The sequence below is a fragment of the Camarhynchus parvulus genome, chromosome Z, assembly GCF_901933205.1.
Source record: "Camarhynchus parvulus chromosome Z, STF_HiC, whole genome shotgun sequence".
Taxonomy (NCBI): Eukaryota; Metazoa; Chordata; class Aves; order Passeriformes; family Thraupidae; genus Camarhynchus; species Camarhynchus parvulus.
In genome coordinates this window covers 68,082,271-68,099,486 of record NC_044601.1, presented here as the reverse complement: position 1 = coordinate 68,099,486, position 17,216 = coordinate 68,082,271, and the positions used below count along the sequence as shown (strand labels likewise).

The 17,216-nt window shown below is 41.4% G+C and overlaps 1 protein-coding gene across 2 annotated transcripts in view; it reads right to left on the bottom strand.

The window, feature by feature from the left end:
- Positions 1–16,941, bottom strand: part of KATNAL2 (katanin catalytic subunit A1 like 2) — a 29,225-nt gene extending 12,284 nt beyond the window's left edge. Inside the window, exons 1-10 of one of the 2 annotated variants that reach the window (XM_030968846.1) lie at positions 16,885–16,941; positions 9,919–9,989; positions 9,357–9,523; positions 7,277–7,316; positions 6,743–6,866; positions 5,664–5,759; positions 5,039–5,137; positions 4,182–4,259; positions 936–1,034; positions 301–364 (exon numbers count right to left, since the gene is read on the bottom strand). In XM_030968846.1, coding sequence (XP_030824706.1) covers positions 301–364; positions 936–1,034; positions 4,182–4,259; positions 5,039–5,137; positions 5,664–5,759; positions 6,743–6,866; positions 7,277–7,316; positions 9,357–9,523; positions 9,919–9,983 — 832 coding nt within the window. In that variant the 5' untranslated portion in view covers positions 9,984–9,989; positions 16,885–16,941. Of the gene's footprint in view, positions 1–300; positions 365–935; positions 1,035–4,181; positions 4,260–5,038; positions 5,138–5,663; positions 5,760–6,742; positions 6,867–7,276; positions 7,317–9,356; positions 9,524–9,918; positions 9,990–16,323; positions 16,444–16,884 lie in introns of those variants that run through there. The other variant, XM_030968845.1, reaches the window with a different exon arrangement.
- Positions 16,942–17,216: the final 275 nt, after the last annotated feature.

The following is a 17,216-nucleotide window of genomic DNA, read 5'->3' as shown; positions in this document are numbered from 1 at the left end:
CCAATCTTGATTAAAATGGTCCAAGCTGAGTAAAACAGAGATCTGAGTTTTCATTCCCCTGAACTGCTAGTGTAAGTAATGTCTCTGGAAGATTCCACTATAAAAATAGCCAAGGCTCACAAGGAAGGGCAGGTTTGAGTGTCAGAGATGGACATAACCATCCAACATTCTCTCCTTTTAATTTATGTACAGAACATGCTCTTTCTTAACAATCTGATCTAATTAACATTGATGATTTATCCACAGGACAAAACAAAAAGCAGTGACAAACACAAAGATGCAGTAAAAAGCTCTCCATACCTGGTGGTCCATAGAGCAATAATCCTTTCCAAGGGGACAGAATGCCAGTAAACAGCTCTGGATACTGTAGGAAAGTAATTTAGGGATTAAAAACGTATCATCAAAAACAAACTGCAAGGGATTGTAGTCCTCACCTTCACAGCTCCTAGCACATTCAAGAAACATAAGAAATTTGAAGAGAGGCATAAAACCACACCAAAACAATGCGACATGTATGACCTGAGTACTGAGAAAAAATGCTGTATTTCTTATTTGAAATCTGCTTTCAGTGTTGGTTTTTGTTTTCAAGTGCAATTGATGTGACATTCTCTTCTGCAAGTAATTTTTCATGGAATTAATATATATCAATATAATATATAATTAATATCAAACCCAGCTCTTCTTACAATGCCAAAGGTGCCAAAGAATTGAACCTAACTCATACAATATTAGTACTGAAAGGTAATTTTCCTGTAGAAGAATGCAGGTGCCATTTTAGATAGAACAGGAATAGCTCTGGCATGAAACAAGAACACCAACAGCTCTAACAAAAATGGCTTACCAAGGCACAGAAATACTGGGAACTCTAAAACACCACTTTAACTGCAAGGAAACAAGCCCAACACTGGTTTTGTCAAAACTATTTAGCACCTTACCTTTATGGGGTAAACAACTGCTTCCTTGACCAGCCTTTTAGCTGCATTCAGTCCTATAATATCATCCCACTTCACATTTGGCTTATGGAGATAAATGTCCTGCAACACACATCACATCTTGTTAGCAAAACTCCTTCTGCAGTCAGATAATGACTCTGGCAAAGTAAAAGGATCGACTGAGGGATAAAATAGTGGTGCTGTTAAGTGATACAGGCTGTGTTATTTAACCCTAGGTACCAGGGACCTCCCAGGAGGGAAGCACACACAGCAATCACTTCCCCTCCAGGCCCCAGTGTCCCTAATGTATTCCTAGCAAATGTAGATGCTGAGCAGATCTTCCTCAGATCTGTTTTCTCTTAGTTTGATTTAGGAACCAACCAACATATCAAGAGCAACTGGGATGAGAAGGTTCACCAACCTGAATATTTTGTCTCTACTGATGCAAGTATTGGGTGTTTAAAAAAAGAAGTAAAAGTAATCATAGTGACACATTGGTTCAAGTTTACACCACGAATGGACTTCAGTAATTCAAATTACGTCTCAATCTTTGAGCTGAAACACCTTTTGACACTCATTCCTCAGTGAATTTTTCTTCCCTCTTTTAAACATGTTTATTTCATAGTCACAAGTTCCACAGTTCACTCATGTGCAATGTGAAAATATTTTTTTTTAACTTGATGCTTAGTAACTTTATGGCTGGACGTATTACTTACTTTTTGGTTTTTTTTTTTAAACTTGATGCTCAGTAACTGTATGGCTGCACCTATTACTTACGTTATTACCTATTACAATGTTAATATCTATTATTTATGTTATTTCTTGTGTTGTAAGTAACAGCAAAAAATTTCTATTTACTCCACTCAATGCAAGATTTTATATGCTGCAAGAAAAGCTGTGAGAATCTGCAACAGGCAGAAATTTTTCCCCTAAGAATCTATCAAAAGATAGATGGTAATTAGTCTATGCCCTGAAACACTCACTAAATTGATTTCATTTAATTCATCAAACTTTCCAAATCTTCTATGAATCTTTCCATTTGCCTTTATAATATTTTGTGGCTTTGTGTTCCAGGGGCTAATTGCAAAAGATATCGCACCCTCAGTACAAATACTCAAGATAAATTCTGCTCTCCAACAAAAATAGTCCACACAGACTGAAGAAAAATTATGTGGTTGCATCCAAGGGGAAAAGTTAATACAATTAGAAAAAATTATTTATATAGAATAGATTACACTTTCCCTGTCTATTAACAGTGAATTAAGATGAATCAGATTTCTGCCATTAAGTAGAGACTTACATAACTGTTTCCAAATTAAATTAGATTGTGTTATGAAATAGATATAACATGCTATTTATTTGTATAGATTTATACAGTGTTGATTACCATAGCAACTAAGAACATACCATAATGGAGCACAATTCAAAAAACACACTATAACAAATGGAAAGCAATTTTTTATTGCATTTTTTGTTACTGTAGCAGCAAGAACAATATTATTTTAAAGGTCTACCATAAATAAAAGACCAGACAGGAATTGAAACAAATGAAAATTTTCTTATTTAAGGTTGGAAATTTCCTAAGACATTTCTTAAGTTCTACTCAACGTCAAATACAAAACTTGTGGACCAAGAATTTGAGCCATACACAGATATAAAAATCAGTCAGCAAAAGTCTTCCATGATTTTTATAAAGATGATTTTAAGCAGGTTTGCCCAAGATGTTACCACTCATGATATTTATATCCAGAAAGTCGTAACACTACCAAACACAGTGGTGCTGTGAATCCTTCCTGATGAGTGACTCGTCCAAAAGTGGTGGATGCTAAGCACTTGTGTGAGCTGTAGCCACAGATCCCCAGCAGACCAGGGCTTGTTTGTTAGGCTACACCTCAACCCAGGAGTGAAATGAAATGCTGCTGTGGTTCCCTCCAGGGGTCAAGCTGCCCATCCTGGAGGAATCCCCAAGCCTAGGACATGGTGCATTATTGATGCTGCTCTGGCAGTGCTGGGATAAGGGCACTGCTTGCAGAGCTCACAGTCGCAGCATCTCTCCACTGCACCAGGGAGAAAGCACAGGGAGTGCAGATCCTTTGTGCACAGGCTGCACAAAGCAAGGCTCAGGCAAGTACTAACCCAATGGCCCCTGGGCTGTCCCAGCCAGGCTGTGACACAGCCCCAGGGCAGGGCCTGTCCCTGTGCTGGCACTGCTGAGGCACCTCCAGTGCTGGGGACAGCTCTGGGCCCTCAGGACAAGAGAGACACTGAGGGGCTGGAGCATGTCCAGGGAATAGAGCTGGGAAAGGGGCTGGAGCCCCAGGAGAGGCTGAGGGAGCTGGGAAGGGGCTGAGCCTGGAGCAAAGGAGGCTCAGGGGGGACCTTGTGGCTCTGCACAGCTCCTGCCAGGAGGGGACAGCCGGGGGGGTCGGGCTGTGCTCCCAGGCAACAGGGACAGCAGGAGAGGGAACGGCCTCAGGCTGGGCCAGGGGAGGGTCAGGGTGTACCTCAGGAGCAATTCCTTCATGGAAAGGTTTATCAAGCCTTGACACAGCTGCCTAGGGCAGCGGTGGAATCCTCATCCCTGCAGTTTAAAAGCCATGTTGATGTGGCACCTGGGGACACGGGTTAGTGGTGGCCTTGGCAGTGCTTGGCAGTGCTGACCTGATGACCTTAGATGGCTTTTCCAACCTAAATCATTCTCTGATTCAAAACCATGCAGCAATACCAGGGTTTAATAGTAATTTTGGTAGATGTCATCTAGTAGATACATTCAGAATTGAGATATTGCTGTGATACTGGCACACTGCCCACAGTGATTACAGCCCTGTGCCTGGAATAGAAACTGCTCCCAAAGGGCGGAATCAAGGTTTCTCCCACCATCTGATCACAGCTAGATAAAACATTAGATAATAGTTGGTTTTAGCTAATATATTTAAATCTCTCTTTCCAGTGAAGTATTGCACTTTTTTGTGTAGCAGAAAGGAAATCCATGACAGTCAGCACAGCATGATTAAATTACCTGTTCCCCATTAGAAAGGAATGGACTTAATGATTTCCTCCCACCGTGCATCAGAAAGAAACATCACTACACGTAAAGAAATGAGTTGTTGGGGAGCTATGTGGAGGGAAAAATAACTTGCACATTCAAGAATGAGCACCATCAGTGACAGCAAAAAGAAGCAAACAGCATTCCTATATGACAAATATAACCAACATCTCTCTACAACTGACATGGAGATCTGCTCTTACTTTGCTTACAACCACAGCAAGTTCTCTCATCTCACCAGTCATGCCAGTAAAAGCACTAAGAGGTTTCAATAATCGTTCCTAAAAGAGAAAACCAAAAGTTTTTGTCAGATTGCAGGTATTTTTAGGCAAACTATTACATATTTTTTAAAAAACAGATACATTGTAGTAATTATCGACTTTTAAAGTTGTAGAAATATGTGTAATAATACAAATTTTAAAGTAAAACATATTTGCAGTGTCATATTTTCCTCTGACAGAATCTAACCCCTAATCAACAATAAAATGAGCAGCTTTCTTACTGCATTTATAGTCCTAAATATGACCTACATAGATGAAGAGGAGTGAAAAATATAACTGTAGGTCACAGTTTTGTCACATTCTCCTTTTTGATAGCTTCTTCCAGTGTAGCAAGTTGCCAGGCAGACAAGCACCAGGAAAGCTGGATGCACTATCTGAGAAGTTCTGGCTTGTGTGTGGACTGCTTACAGAAAATTTATCTCAACCATCAAAATTCTGTTGTTGTCTCAGCTGAGGCAAATGCTAGATACATACTGAGCTGAAAAGAACCAGGATTTCACTCCCAGAAGTTCTGCAGCTGTCTGTATTTTTTTTTTCATCTTAAGGCCTCATTTTTATTTGTTGCCTGCTTTAATATTCAGAATAAACAACTGTCATCAAATTAGACCACTATCAAGTATGGCTGTCCCTTCAGGGAGGAAATACACCTCTCAGAAATCCAAGGCCTTTCTTAGCACTTGGGAACAAAACCAACATTGTTGCAGTATTTTGCTTTGTTCCTGGTTGTACAAAACTCAAGTTCATATTGATTGGATGGAAATAGAAACAGAAACACTTACTGATGGATCTGGATCACAGTTAAGGCTGTTCAAGGGAATTCCATCTGGTGACACTCTGACAGCATCCTGAATCATCTTGTGGTAGTCAATTATTTGGCCCTAAAGAAGAAACAAATGTTGCTGTGGGCTTTAACACAGTGGTAGCACTACTCTCAAAAATACACTGGACCAAATTTTGCTTGCATTTACAACAGTGTGTTTACTTACTGCATATACAGTCCTAATTACGGCAAAAATTGACCCCAAAAACTGTGGTAGCAATGGGGATAGAACACACAACTCAGTCAATTCAATAATTTAACTGCAGAGCCTTTCATTATTTCATTCAGGAATTCAAAATTTATCTTCAATCTTAGTTATTTACCACCAGGCTTTAAAAATAGAAATATTCCTCTCTGAGTATGTTTGAAATAGTATTTAATGCAAAAAGTGCCTCCTATGCAAAGAATTATAATTTTTTTATAAAAAATTACAAAATGGACTCTATAGCTGACTATACAGAAACATTTTTATATAAAAATGGAGAAAAAAGCCTACCATTTGATATTTGTTAAAACCTCTGTGCTTTTTTTTTCCCCCCACATACTTATTTCTCTGAGAAACCACAGACCAGGTTTCCACCAACCTTTCTTGGGTGAGAGCCGTCTCCTCCACTTTTGCTGATTCCTGAGATGCTTAAGCCAAAATCAGATTGATCCAGAGTATCTGCACCATCACTATCCTAAAGAAAAATGCCTTTTAAAACAGATGTGTTGCCAAGTAAATGGACTGAAGGTATTACAGGATAGGTATCATTCCCTCTCTTCACACAGGCCCAGATGAAGTTCCAAGAGAAATAATGATCATTTAAACACCACTGCAGATTTAACTGGACTTCACCTAACTGGTGACAGCAGTGAAAGCCACAGCTCTGGAGCTCAGCAGTGAAGTTATTCCATGTACTGAGCAGAAAACTGCATTTTACATAAGAAGCAGCTCTTATGAACAGTGGAAATGACAGGCCAAGTAAAAGGCACAGCATGTCAACTCAGAAATGAGGAGCTATTTCAGGAGCTATTTCAGTAACTTCACGGCAGTTACTGCTGTAAAATCCAAAAGGCAAAGTTTTGGGGTATTTTTAGGGGTAGCAATAGGTCAGAGAAGAGTTCCTCTGGATGCAGAAATATAGCCAGGCCCTTAAATAAAAGGCTGCAATAGACACAGTGCTTGCCCACCAACCTGCTGTTCCTGTCCACCTTCTGTACAGGGATGATAATAAAGTAGATTTCACAGCAATCTCACCAAAATGACACTCTCAAACCTAAACATTACAGACCCAAATTACTGTCCCAGTCTCAAATAACTTATGCACTGTGAAGATGCTTACAACTGATACCACTTCATTCTTTATTTGTTTGTTTTGTTTTCTGGCACTAAATGATGAATATATTGGTATTAATGGAAACAAACCTCTGATTACTTTCAGTATAGGCTGGATTATATACCTCCTTTTCCTCTAATTTTTGCCTGTGACTGCCCCTAAACTCATGGCCAGAAATTCTCTCAAGGTTTTGCACCTATAATCCATAAGTGACAAAATCAGTAAAACCCATTAGTGCACAATTATTAATTGTGCAACTCCCATCCTCTTGCTGCCTACAGACTCCCCAGACAAAATCCTATTAATTTCAATTGTACTGCTGCCAAGATAAAGCATGTTTAAACCTGTCTGGGGCTCTCCTTGGTGGAGGATTTAGGTTCTGCTGTACTCCCAGCTGAAGTTTTTGATACTGATCGTTGCACTGTCTGTTGTTTGACCCTTGGCACATTCTGAGAAGAAGCTGCTGTCCTAGAATAAAGAAAAAAAAATGCAAGACTTCCATGACTTTTTTTTCCTTCAAAATATCAAAATACCAAAAGACTCCAAGCTTCCAAATAAAGCAATTTTAGGCTAACTTCTCTTCCACTGAAGTTATGGTGTTAATCTCAATCACAGCAGAGTTCAATGCTTACTTTTTTCAAACACCCCACCCCACTTTAACCACACTGCAGAAACTCTGTAAATTGTCTGCCTCTCCATTTGGGAAACAAGACTCTAATTTCCTCCAGCACACACAGAAAAAATGCACCACACAGTCAGGAGCATGGCTCTAGGCTTTGGTGCTTCTCTGTATCACAGCATTATCTTAACCACTGTGCATATTTGCTTTTACTAGGAAAATTTTCTGCCCAGAAAAACGCCCCACACATATATCTCACCTTCTTGCTCTTCCTCCACTTCTCAGCTGTTGTTTATTTTCTGCTGAGGCAAAATTAATATTAAAACGGAAAATAATTAAGGATCTAAAAAGGGCAATTTAAACCCTTTTTCCCCTTTAAAAATATTTTTAAGCGCACAATAATGACCTTGGAAATAATAATGCATAAACAGGAACAGCAGGAATATAAGCACTGCAAGCTTGCAAAATCTTAGTGCAAACAAACTGGTGTTGGTGAGAGTGCTTTTGCTTCAATTTTTTTACATTTTAGCTCATTCAGTCTTTGGTTTCTCTGCTTACATTTTAAAATCAGTATCATGTTCACAGTAAAATGGACACCACCAGAAATTAGATTAAGTACAATAATTTAATATAGCACACAGAATGCTTATTTAATGCTAATAATTTTTTCGTTGCTGAATTGGGAAATCTGAATTTGCCTTATTCCTCTGAAGAGGAATCAAGTTCAGCATAACAAGACAGAATGAATGTCACATTGCAATAGCGGTTATCAAACTACGTTATCTTTTGCATTATTATAATTTTAAACAACTTCTGTCAAAGGAGAGCTTTTTTTCACAAAATGTCCAACTTGCAAAGCCCAGATGTGAACTCATAAAGCCAAGGATTTGTATGATGCTACCAGCATGCCCCTGGTTGCTCCAAAACACCTTTCCGTGTTCTCTGTACAATGCTTTCCACTCATGATTCTCACACAATAAAATAATCCTTCCCAAACAGTTATTTCCCTGAAGGAGCTTGGGAACATGGTGTGTTTAGGGGCAGCAGAGCTCATGGAGCAACCTGTAATCTTGCAGGTATATCTACAACATTTCCAACTCATTGGAAATGAGCATGGAAATGATCAACCTGTTTCTGTAGGACTTGCCAAGAGTGCTGCAAAGAATTCAGTTGGAAGGAGCACCACACCAAGGGTTTTATTTAGATATCCAAGTCTGGCAACAGGCACAATTTAGGGCATGGTGAAAACTGGATGCAGTGCAGGAGAAGAGGCTGCTTATGCTTTAGGGAAAAAGGATGATGCCTCCCTGCCAGCATGGTCACCAATCTGAGCTTAGGTAATAGCAGACTACTCCATGCCTGAGAAGCTTTACTGACCAAAAAATGCATAATGAGAGCTTTTAAGTGTCCAAGAGTGGCCTTTTGGGAATTCTTTTTTACTTAGATCATTGATTCAGTCTTGCCTACTGCTCTGACTATGATGTGAAAAAGTGCTTTATAATATTTTTTCACTCTTGCCTCTTAACAAATCCTTTTTGTTTTGTCCTGTAGGGCTGTTCTTCCTGTTTGTATTAACACCAATCCATCGGTTCTAGATGTACATGCCTTTTTCAAGCAAATTTCAGGATAATTTCAATTACTAAACCCTTTAAGCTGGAAAACACCTCTAAGACCATCCAGTCCAATCACTCCCCAATCCCTGCAGTGGCCACCACTGACCCATGTCCCCAAGTGCCACATCCACATGTGTTTTGAACCCTTCTGCTCCACCACTTCCTTACGCATTCTGTGCCAGGGTTTGACAATCATTTTCATGAGGAAATTTTTCCTAATGTCTAATCCAAACTTAAATCCTTCAAGCTCTCACTTATTCTCATACAGTTGTTACTATGGCTTCTCCAAGTTACATTTTGCGCTCAAGTGCAAAACCATTCAGGGTCATAACAGAATGCTCATATTCTGATTTGCCTCATTCTGTATCATTCATCCACTATTTTCTAACCATGAGAAGAAAGTGGATAAATATATCTCTGCCATAATGCTTTGTGCTTAGCTGACATTTTCCAATACCAAAGCAGCTTTCAAAAGACAGAAAAATGCCACCTTCTAGTTCCTTTATACAAAGAAAGAAGGAAAAACAGAAAGGCTCAAGGCGCCTCTTTTAATTCTGGTGTCTTGTGTGCTAGAACTTCAGATGTGTAACTGTACATTAAATTCAACATTACATTAAACTGAACATTAAATGCTGACATACATGACAAGGGCTATGAGCACAGCAGGGAAATAAACATTTTAGACTTTGTAAACAAAAGCTTTCTTTTTGGAACAGAGCCACATACCAGTGTCCAGGACCTTTTTGGTAATTCTAGGATACTTTTGAAATTTTACAAAATAGTAGCTTTCATATTCCATCAAAATTGTCTCAAGATCAATGTTGTCACAAACTTCAAAGCCACGTAAACCTAATTTTGTCTCTTGTTCCAAAGCATTTGCAGCATCAACATATCTGGCAATTTAAAAACAAAACAAACAAGGATCAAAAACTGAGGGTCATCATCTTACTCTGATTTCTGAAAGAAGAAGCAAACAATGGCACTAGTAAGCATATGGTATCTTTAACCGGTCCACAACCCTATTTTTATAGAAGTATGAACTCTATTTTAATAAGCTTTGTTGGTTGATACAAAGTATTTTTAAATTATATAGAGAATTTTTGTTTCAGAAACTGAAACAATTTAGCAAAGCAAACTGCGAGGACACCTCATAGTAGTTTGCCACTTCCTCACATCAACCCAAGGCCCACACTGCCCATTCAGCCAACAGAGGACAGAAAGATGCAGTACAGCAGGTCAGATACACACAATCCCACAAGGGTAGAACAATATTATTTAAAAAACATACCCTTCCTCCATTAAATAATGCAAAATTAGAATGAGGAGATTTTTCCGACGAGCTTCTGTTCGCATCTCCTCCTGTGAATTAAGACAGAACTCAAGATCAAATGTAATATTCTCTTTATTGCTGTTAACAACATCTAAATGTAGCCTCTGGAAACAAACAAATTAGCACAACAGCATGTAAGAACTGTAAAACAACTCACTGTTAATAAACACAATGAAAGTGGTTTTCAATCTAATTTTTCTTACACATTTTCAGGGCTACTGGATGGGTAGAAACCTTTTCCTAGAGAAGAGAAAATTATTTTAGGGTTGAACAAATAATTTACTTCCCTTACTATAGTTATGGCTCCCAACATGTTCATGTTCAGACTGCTGTGAATTTCAGGGCAGGACTCTTGCAGACCTCAATGCTTCAGGGACTGTGCAAGGAAACCTTGTGCTCCATCCTGGCTGTGTCCTTCCCTTGGAACCAGAAACCTGTTCTCTGAGTGCCTGGAGAAGGGGGGCTGGTGAACAGGTCTGGGATTTGCATGACCCTATTACAAAGACCAGCTGTAACACTTGCTGACACCTCCCATTTCATAGGCCTTGATGTATAAACACAACAAGTGAAACAGACACTGGATAAATTAGTGGATTGGGTAACACGAAACTTGCACGATTCTCACACAGGAATGAACAAAATCAGGACTCAACATTAAGAAATTCAATATGGAATGAGTCCCATGGATGTCTTGGCACAGACTGGAGAACCCAAAGTCATTCACAAATGGTTCAGCAATAAAAAAAAGGCAGCATAAAACATCCTTTTCTTCACCCAGTGAAGCTTCAGTGGAGAGAGTATCAGATGCAATATCAGGTAGAGGAAAAGGCACAGTAGAAACAGAATCACTCAAGATGATGGAATAAAGCCTTACTCTGATGAAACATGCCGTATATGCTCAGTGTCTGCAGAAAACTGAGATTTTTGGGTCATAACACAAAGTGCTACAATGAAAGCTCTAGAAATCAGCACATTGCCTTTGGTCTGCTTCACTGGAACTTGAAACTGCGACCACAGGGGAAGTAGGTAAGGCCAAACATGCATTTAGGTAAATTAATGGCTTCCCTTCATTTTCAGGTTGGGAGGCTTTGGGAGTTGGATTTGATGATCCTCATGTGTCCCCTCCAACTGAGGTATTGTGTCTTTCCTCTGATTCTGTGATTACTTGTGAGGACCCAGCGTGAACAGGAAGGAGTGGCACTTAATGGATGGGGAAAGAGCAACGATTTCTGTTGACTGCACAGCACACACACATCCTTGATCACACTGCACAGTAAAGCTAAACAGGCTCCTGCCTCCATCCCCAGTTTCCCTCCCTTCTATCCCAACTGAGCAGCATCCCCATTCACCCCCAAGGAAAAGCCCAGCCCAAGTGTCACCCACTGCCTGTGGGTGACAAACGCAGATTTCTGTCCTCTTCATATTGCAGACAGAGCCCCACCACCTGTATCAAGGACTTGGGCTGCTCTCTGCCCATGTCTGGCACACAGAGATGCCAAGGAACTACTACTGAACAAGGCTGATGCTTTTAAACCCCACAAGATGTGCAAAATAAATATTTATACATAAAGACCATTACTCTATTCTTTCTGGTCTCTTGGAAGAGGGAGCAACCACAGCAGACTTCTGACAGTAGAGAATCACTTATTTCAAAAATCAAAGGTGTTTTTCGGGCGGTGCAAAACCAATTTACCTCCTTATACACCATTCCTTTGCAAGGTTAGACCTCCCTCTGCTCTGCACACAGCGCTGGGTATCACATGGCACTCCACTGCTAATTTCAACACTTGAGATAGCATCATCAGCTACTGTTTTACTTTAAAATAAAATCTGCCAGCCTGTAAAATGTACTGGATAGAACTGGGAAAAAGTATCCCAGTCCAGCAGGTATTTCCTGGGACGTTTGCTTCAGTCGTGGAGCCATCTAGTGTCACGACTAAGGAAGAGCTGGGGTTTGCTCTTAACGTTTCCTGCAGAGTCAACGTGAATTGGCATTTCACACATTGCAAATAAGATTCGTAGAATGTTCATTCTGGTTTTCTGGAATGAAGGCTAAAACTGGCTGGGGAAAAGGGAAAAAATCATAACCCCTTTCTACCTTTGATACCCTCCTGAGAACATGTTTCCAAAAGAAGTTACAACTTCAGTGGTGGTACAAAGACAATTTTTCTGAACCATTCTGGGGAGAAAGGAGTGCTGTGTAAATGCTTTGTAGATTGGTAACTCTTGAATGAAGCAGACTGGTTCCTGGGAGGTGCTGCAACAAGAAATGAACCAATTCTGAGAATTGCCATGAGCAAAGAGAGAACACACACACACTGAGATGAAAGAGTCTTTTCCTTCTTAATCTTTTGATATGCTGGTGCTTGGAAAACAGATTTTGAATTGCTGCCTTTTTACCATTTCTCCTGGATGACCTGAAATTCTGAAACACATCTGGAGATGCAAGAAGGAAGCTGGAGTCATCACTTGCTGAGAATCCCACCTGTACATCCTTTGAAATGCAACTGCTCCTGAAGGTTTATACTGAGAAAGATTAACTGTTGTGTTTGCTAATGTATCAAAGGGCAAGGTTACAGCTACCTCTGAATATTTAAAATACATTATGCAAACAGAGTGGCCACCACAGAAGACAAACACATCAAGTGTTTCACGGAATAAACGTGGATATTCTGACAAGAGAGGAATTACCTCTGCCCGATGGACTGACAGGGTTCATGATCCATGGTTGGAACTTCCCTTTAAAAGAATTTGTGCTCTGGCATGTCATGTGCTGCTGTTCATCCCCTTTTGTTACTTCTTATATCCCTAAAGCATTTTAAGTTCTAGTAAAATAGTGATACAGTGATTGGCAGCATCTCAAATAATTTAAGTACAGACTTGTACAGATGTGTAAGCCACCTACTTCAGCCTTGACATGGCAATGTTCTTCAGGTTGTGCTGACCAAGCAGAAGGAAAAATGAACCTTTATATCCCAAAAGAGCCCCACCTAAAAATGAGAAGAGGGTTTAGACTGAGAGGTTAATTCTGTCTTTAACCTTTGTTAAGAAGAATGCAAACACCAAGCAATGGCTGATTGTGAGAATCAGATGCGTCCAAAGAAAATTAACTAAGCTGTTAATCAGTTAATCAACTGACAATGACTTGTATTAGGTTGGACCTGAAAAACAGAACTGAGGTATCTCTGGTAGCCCAGTTCTGTGAGAATTCTATAAACCAAAGAAAAACCAAGGACCTTTCAAGATGCATCTGCTGCCAAGTCATGAATCTGGTGAACTAGTGGCATGTGGATTATTGCCTGACCAGTCCCACCAATCTCTTTCCTGCATTTCACCATTATTTTAGCACATTACTATTTCACCACTATTTTAGCACACACCCTTTCCACAAGGCAGATGAGCCTCTGTCTGTGTCAGTGCCATCAGGAGCTTTACCTGTCCCCTTAAAAGACCTCTGCTTCTGCCCTGGTCTGCTGTCCTGAGCCCCAATTTGTCCTCTAGGACTGACCCACTGCATTTATGTACAAAAAAAACCTCCCTGCCACAGTCCAGGCTGATACTAACACTGCCCAAGGCTTCTGCTGTGCTTAGGGAGGAAATGGCAGATCTTACACAGCATGAAAAAACAGGAGTACTTACAAGTGCAAAGTTACTTAAAATTCAGTTTAGCTTTATAGTGATCTAGCCCTCCTGTTTAATTAGTATTTAGAATTGCATGTTGTTTATAGCCACTGGTATTTCAATAGATATTTAAACGTTTAAAGTTTAATAAGCTTCCATTCTTAAAAGAAAAGAAAAACATATGTAATTAAATTTTCAATTACTATAGGGGGTTTCGGAGTCCATGAAATTAATAAAACCTTAAGGCACTTAAATGTGATCTTGTTTTAAAAACTAAATAGTTGAGCACTAAACTAATTAGCTTCAACACTTATAGTGTTATTTTCTTTATTTCTAGCTTAACAAAAGAGTGGCACATATTCCTTTTTTTTGAGTCATTTTGAATTAAACTCTATTAGAGTTGTGCATCTTAGGTGCAATTGTTTGTTTAGTCATTTCCACACCTTTCACTAAAATGCATTTACATTCAAGTAATGAACCAAGTCTCTTGTGCAATTTCCTAAAATTAATGGGCCTACTAAAAGATTAATTTAACTCTAACATTTCATTATCATTTGACCCTATATATTCTGCATGAATTTCACGTGTTTGTTGGGATGAAAAATAAAGAGCTACAAGAGTAAGTCATCATCTGGGGAGCTAGGGAATAAGAACTGCCCTGCTTCAGTGCATGCACTCTAAGGGCAAACAACTGGGGCAGTCAGGATGTGTTCAGAAAGATCTCTGATTAGGAACTCGGGCAATAGGCAGCCAGGTGGCTGTGCAATCACACAGGGAAAGCACTAATTGTAATACACCCTTCCCTCTTTGTCTCTGGGATCCCAGGATGCTGACAAGTATGGAGTTCCTCAAAATGAAGCTGGCATCATGTGCCAGGACAGAGAGGCCTGATGGGCTCCCCTAGTTTTCCTCCTCCCTCCCTCCACCACCCTGTATTCCCACAGCTTTGCATTCCCCATAGCCCTTTGGATATTTGCACCCTTGGCAGGCTTTTCAGAAGGCTGAATGTTCAGTTCTTGTCTGGCTTGCTGACCGCACTTTCTGAGAAACACAAGCAGAAAATGGAACTGGTGAGTTTTAAACAATGTATAACTTGGCTGCCATTGAATAGAATTTCCCAGGACAAAGAAAGGGCGCTTCGCCCTCCTCTCTCCTCCAAATAATATGAGGCTGCTGCAAACAATAGAGTTGCCAAAGTTTTTCAAGGATTACAATGAGCTTTCATAATTAAAGACATACACGGAGCTCACCACAGACCTTATGACTGGGAACAAGAAGGAAAAAATCCACTTGGCAGCTTCAGGTGGTTCTTCAAGTAACTAATCAAAAAAAGAGGCTCCAAACTTCTGCTCTTCTGAGAAACACAAACAACTCCCTCGTCTCTGTACCCAAAATATTGACTGTTACCTTCAAAAGGCTATGGAGAAGCCAGTTTACCAAGAACACATCAAATCAAATCCTGTGGCACAGCTGACAGAGCTCTTGAGCTCCAGTTCTCAGTCCCACAAATGTTTCTGCATTTAGTATCCAGCACCATCTTTGGGACAAAGGCCGTGCAAATCCCCACTGGTAAAGTTAAAAATCAGGTACCCCTTTCTCCTCTCCTCCTGTGTGTTGATGCTGTTTCAATACCACATCCCTCAGGATCCATTTGCTGTGTTTGAGATCCGAATTCACTTTAGGGCTCAGAAGGAGACCATGCTAGAGGATCCCATTCCTCGGTAAACATATCTATCCTATTAACACTTCCTGAGGAGATGATATTGAGGGCAGGCATCAATCTCTTCTCTCTGGTGACCAGCTACATGATCCAAGGGAATTTCATGTAACTGGGTTAGGGGAGATTTAGGCTGGATATCAAGAAAAGGTTTTTCCCCCCAGAGGGTGGTCAGGCACTCAACAGGCTCCCCGAGGAGTAGTCCAAGGCTGCCAGAGCTCCAGGAGTGTTTTGACAATGCTCTCAAAAACATGGTGTGAGTTTTGGGGCTGTGCTGTGCAAGGCCAAGAGCAAGAACGTGATGATCCTTGTGGGGACCTTCCAGCCCAGAACATTCTATGATTCTATAAGAAGTTGATATAACATCTAAAGCTCAGTCTCAGGACTCCTCCCAAAACATCTCTTTTGTGAAAAATCCTGTACTTTTCATTCGTAAGTAAGAAGAGGGATTGGTGTATGCATGCACAGCACCCAACAGCTGTATGGGAAAGGCTTTTAGAATCCCTGCAGCCTCTCTCCCTCTGGTGTAATTTAACCAGCAGATGGAAGCAGAAGAACAGGTTATGAAATTCAGCAAAATCTTGCTGTTTCTTGGCTTTCTAGAGTAAGAACCATAGAATCATTGAATTACAAGATGGTTTGGATTGGAAGTGACCTGAAGACCATCCAATTCCAAACCCTGCCATGGCCAGGGGCACCTTCCAGTATCCCAGATTGCTCCAAACCCCGTCCAACCCGACCTGGGATGGGGCAATACAGCCGTGACTTTTTGAAACAAGAATGAATGGAGGAAGGGACACGGACTGTCTCCTTTGGCCGTGCCTACTGCTCCAGAATCACGCAGACAGACGGTGTGAGGGATCCATACCCGCCCCGGCCCACGGGACCCATCCCCGTCCCCACCCCGTCCCCACCGCCATGACACCACCAACCCCCGCGCATGCGCAGAGCTCCCCGCTCCCCGTTGACAAGGCAACCGCGACGCGCAACCACGACGCGCAGCCGCGCGCCCCGCCGGTTCTCACCGCTTCCCTCGCCTGGTGGGTGGTTCTCAGCGCCTGGCAGGCGAGCTCCATGGCGGCAAGGGGTGCTGTCGGGAATGTTACCGGGAACGCCGCCGGGAATAGCGCACCGAGCGCCCGGACCCTCACCCCGCCGACCCCCGAGGGGAACAGGCGTGCCCCGCCTCCCTAGCACAGCCAATCGGAACGTCGGAAGGTGAAAGATTGACTGAAGATCTGCCCAATGACGAGTAGAGGAGAGCGGGTGGAAGGCGGCGCTGGCCAATGGGCGCCGGGCTCGCCTGTGTGGTGCGGGGCGGTTAGGCGGGGGGTCGGGCTGAGGGGACGGAGCCCTAAACAATCCAGAACTACCCAGAACAAGCCAAACCAACAAAAAACAAGCAAAATCAACCAAAAATATGCCAATCCAAGCCAAACCAACCCCAAACATGCCAAACCAACCCAAACCATCTAACCAAAGCAAATCCAACCAAAGCCCACCCCAAACAAGCCAAATCAAGCCAAAACAACCCGAACGAGCGCAGCTCAGTTCACTCCATTGTTCGACATGCCCATCTCACCCACACAGCTGAGGTGTGCCTGGGAAGCAGCAGAGTGCAGTTTGCCTTTCACATCAAGGGATATTAAAATGGAGACCACGGCTGTGAGGGAGCACAAGGCTGTGAGAAATGGTCTCCTTGGAGCACAACTCGGCTGCCTGGTGTCATGGTTCAACACTGGCACCATGCCAGTGCCCCATGAAAATACACCTTCCCTGGTGTTTGCTGTGAGATGTGACCAGGAAATAAGCTAAGCAGCCTACTTAGGAATAGAGGGAAAAAAAAGTTTATTAACTAAACTACAAAAAAGGACACACACACACACACACACACACACACACACACATGGAAAATGAA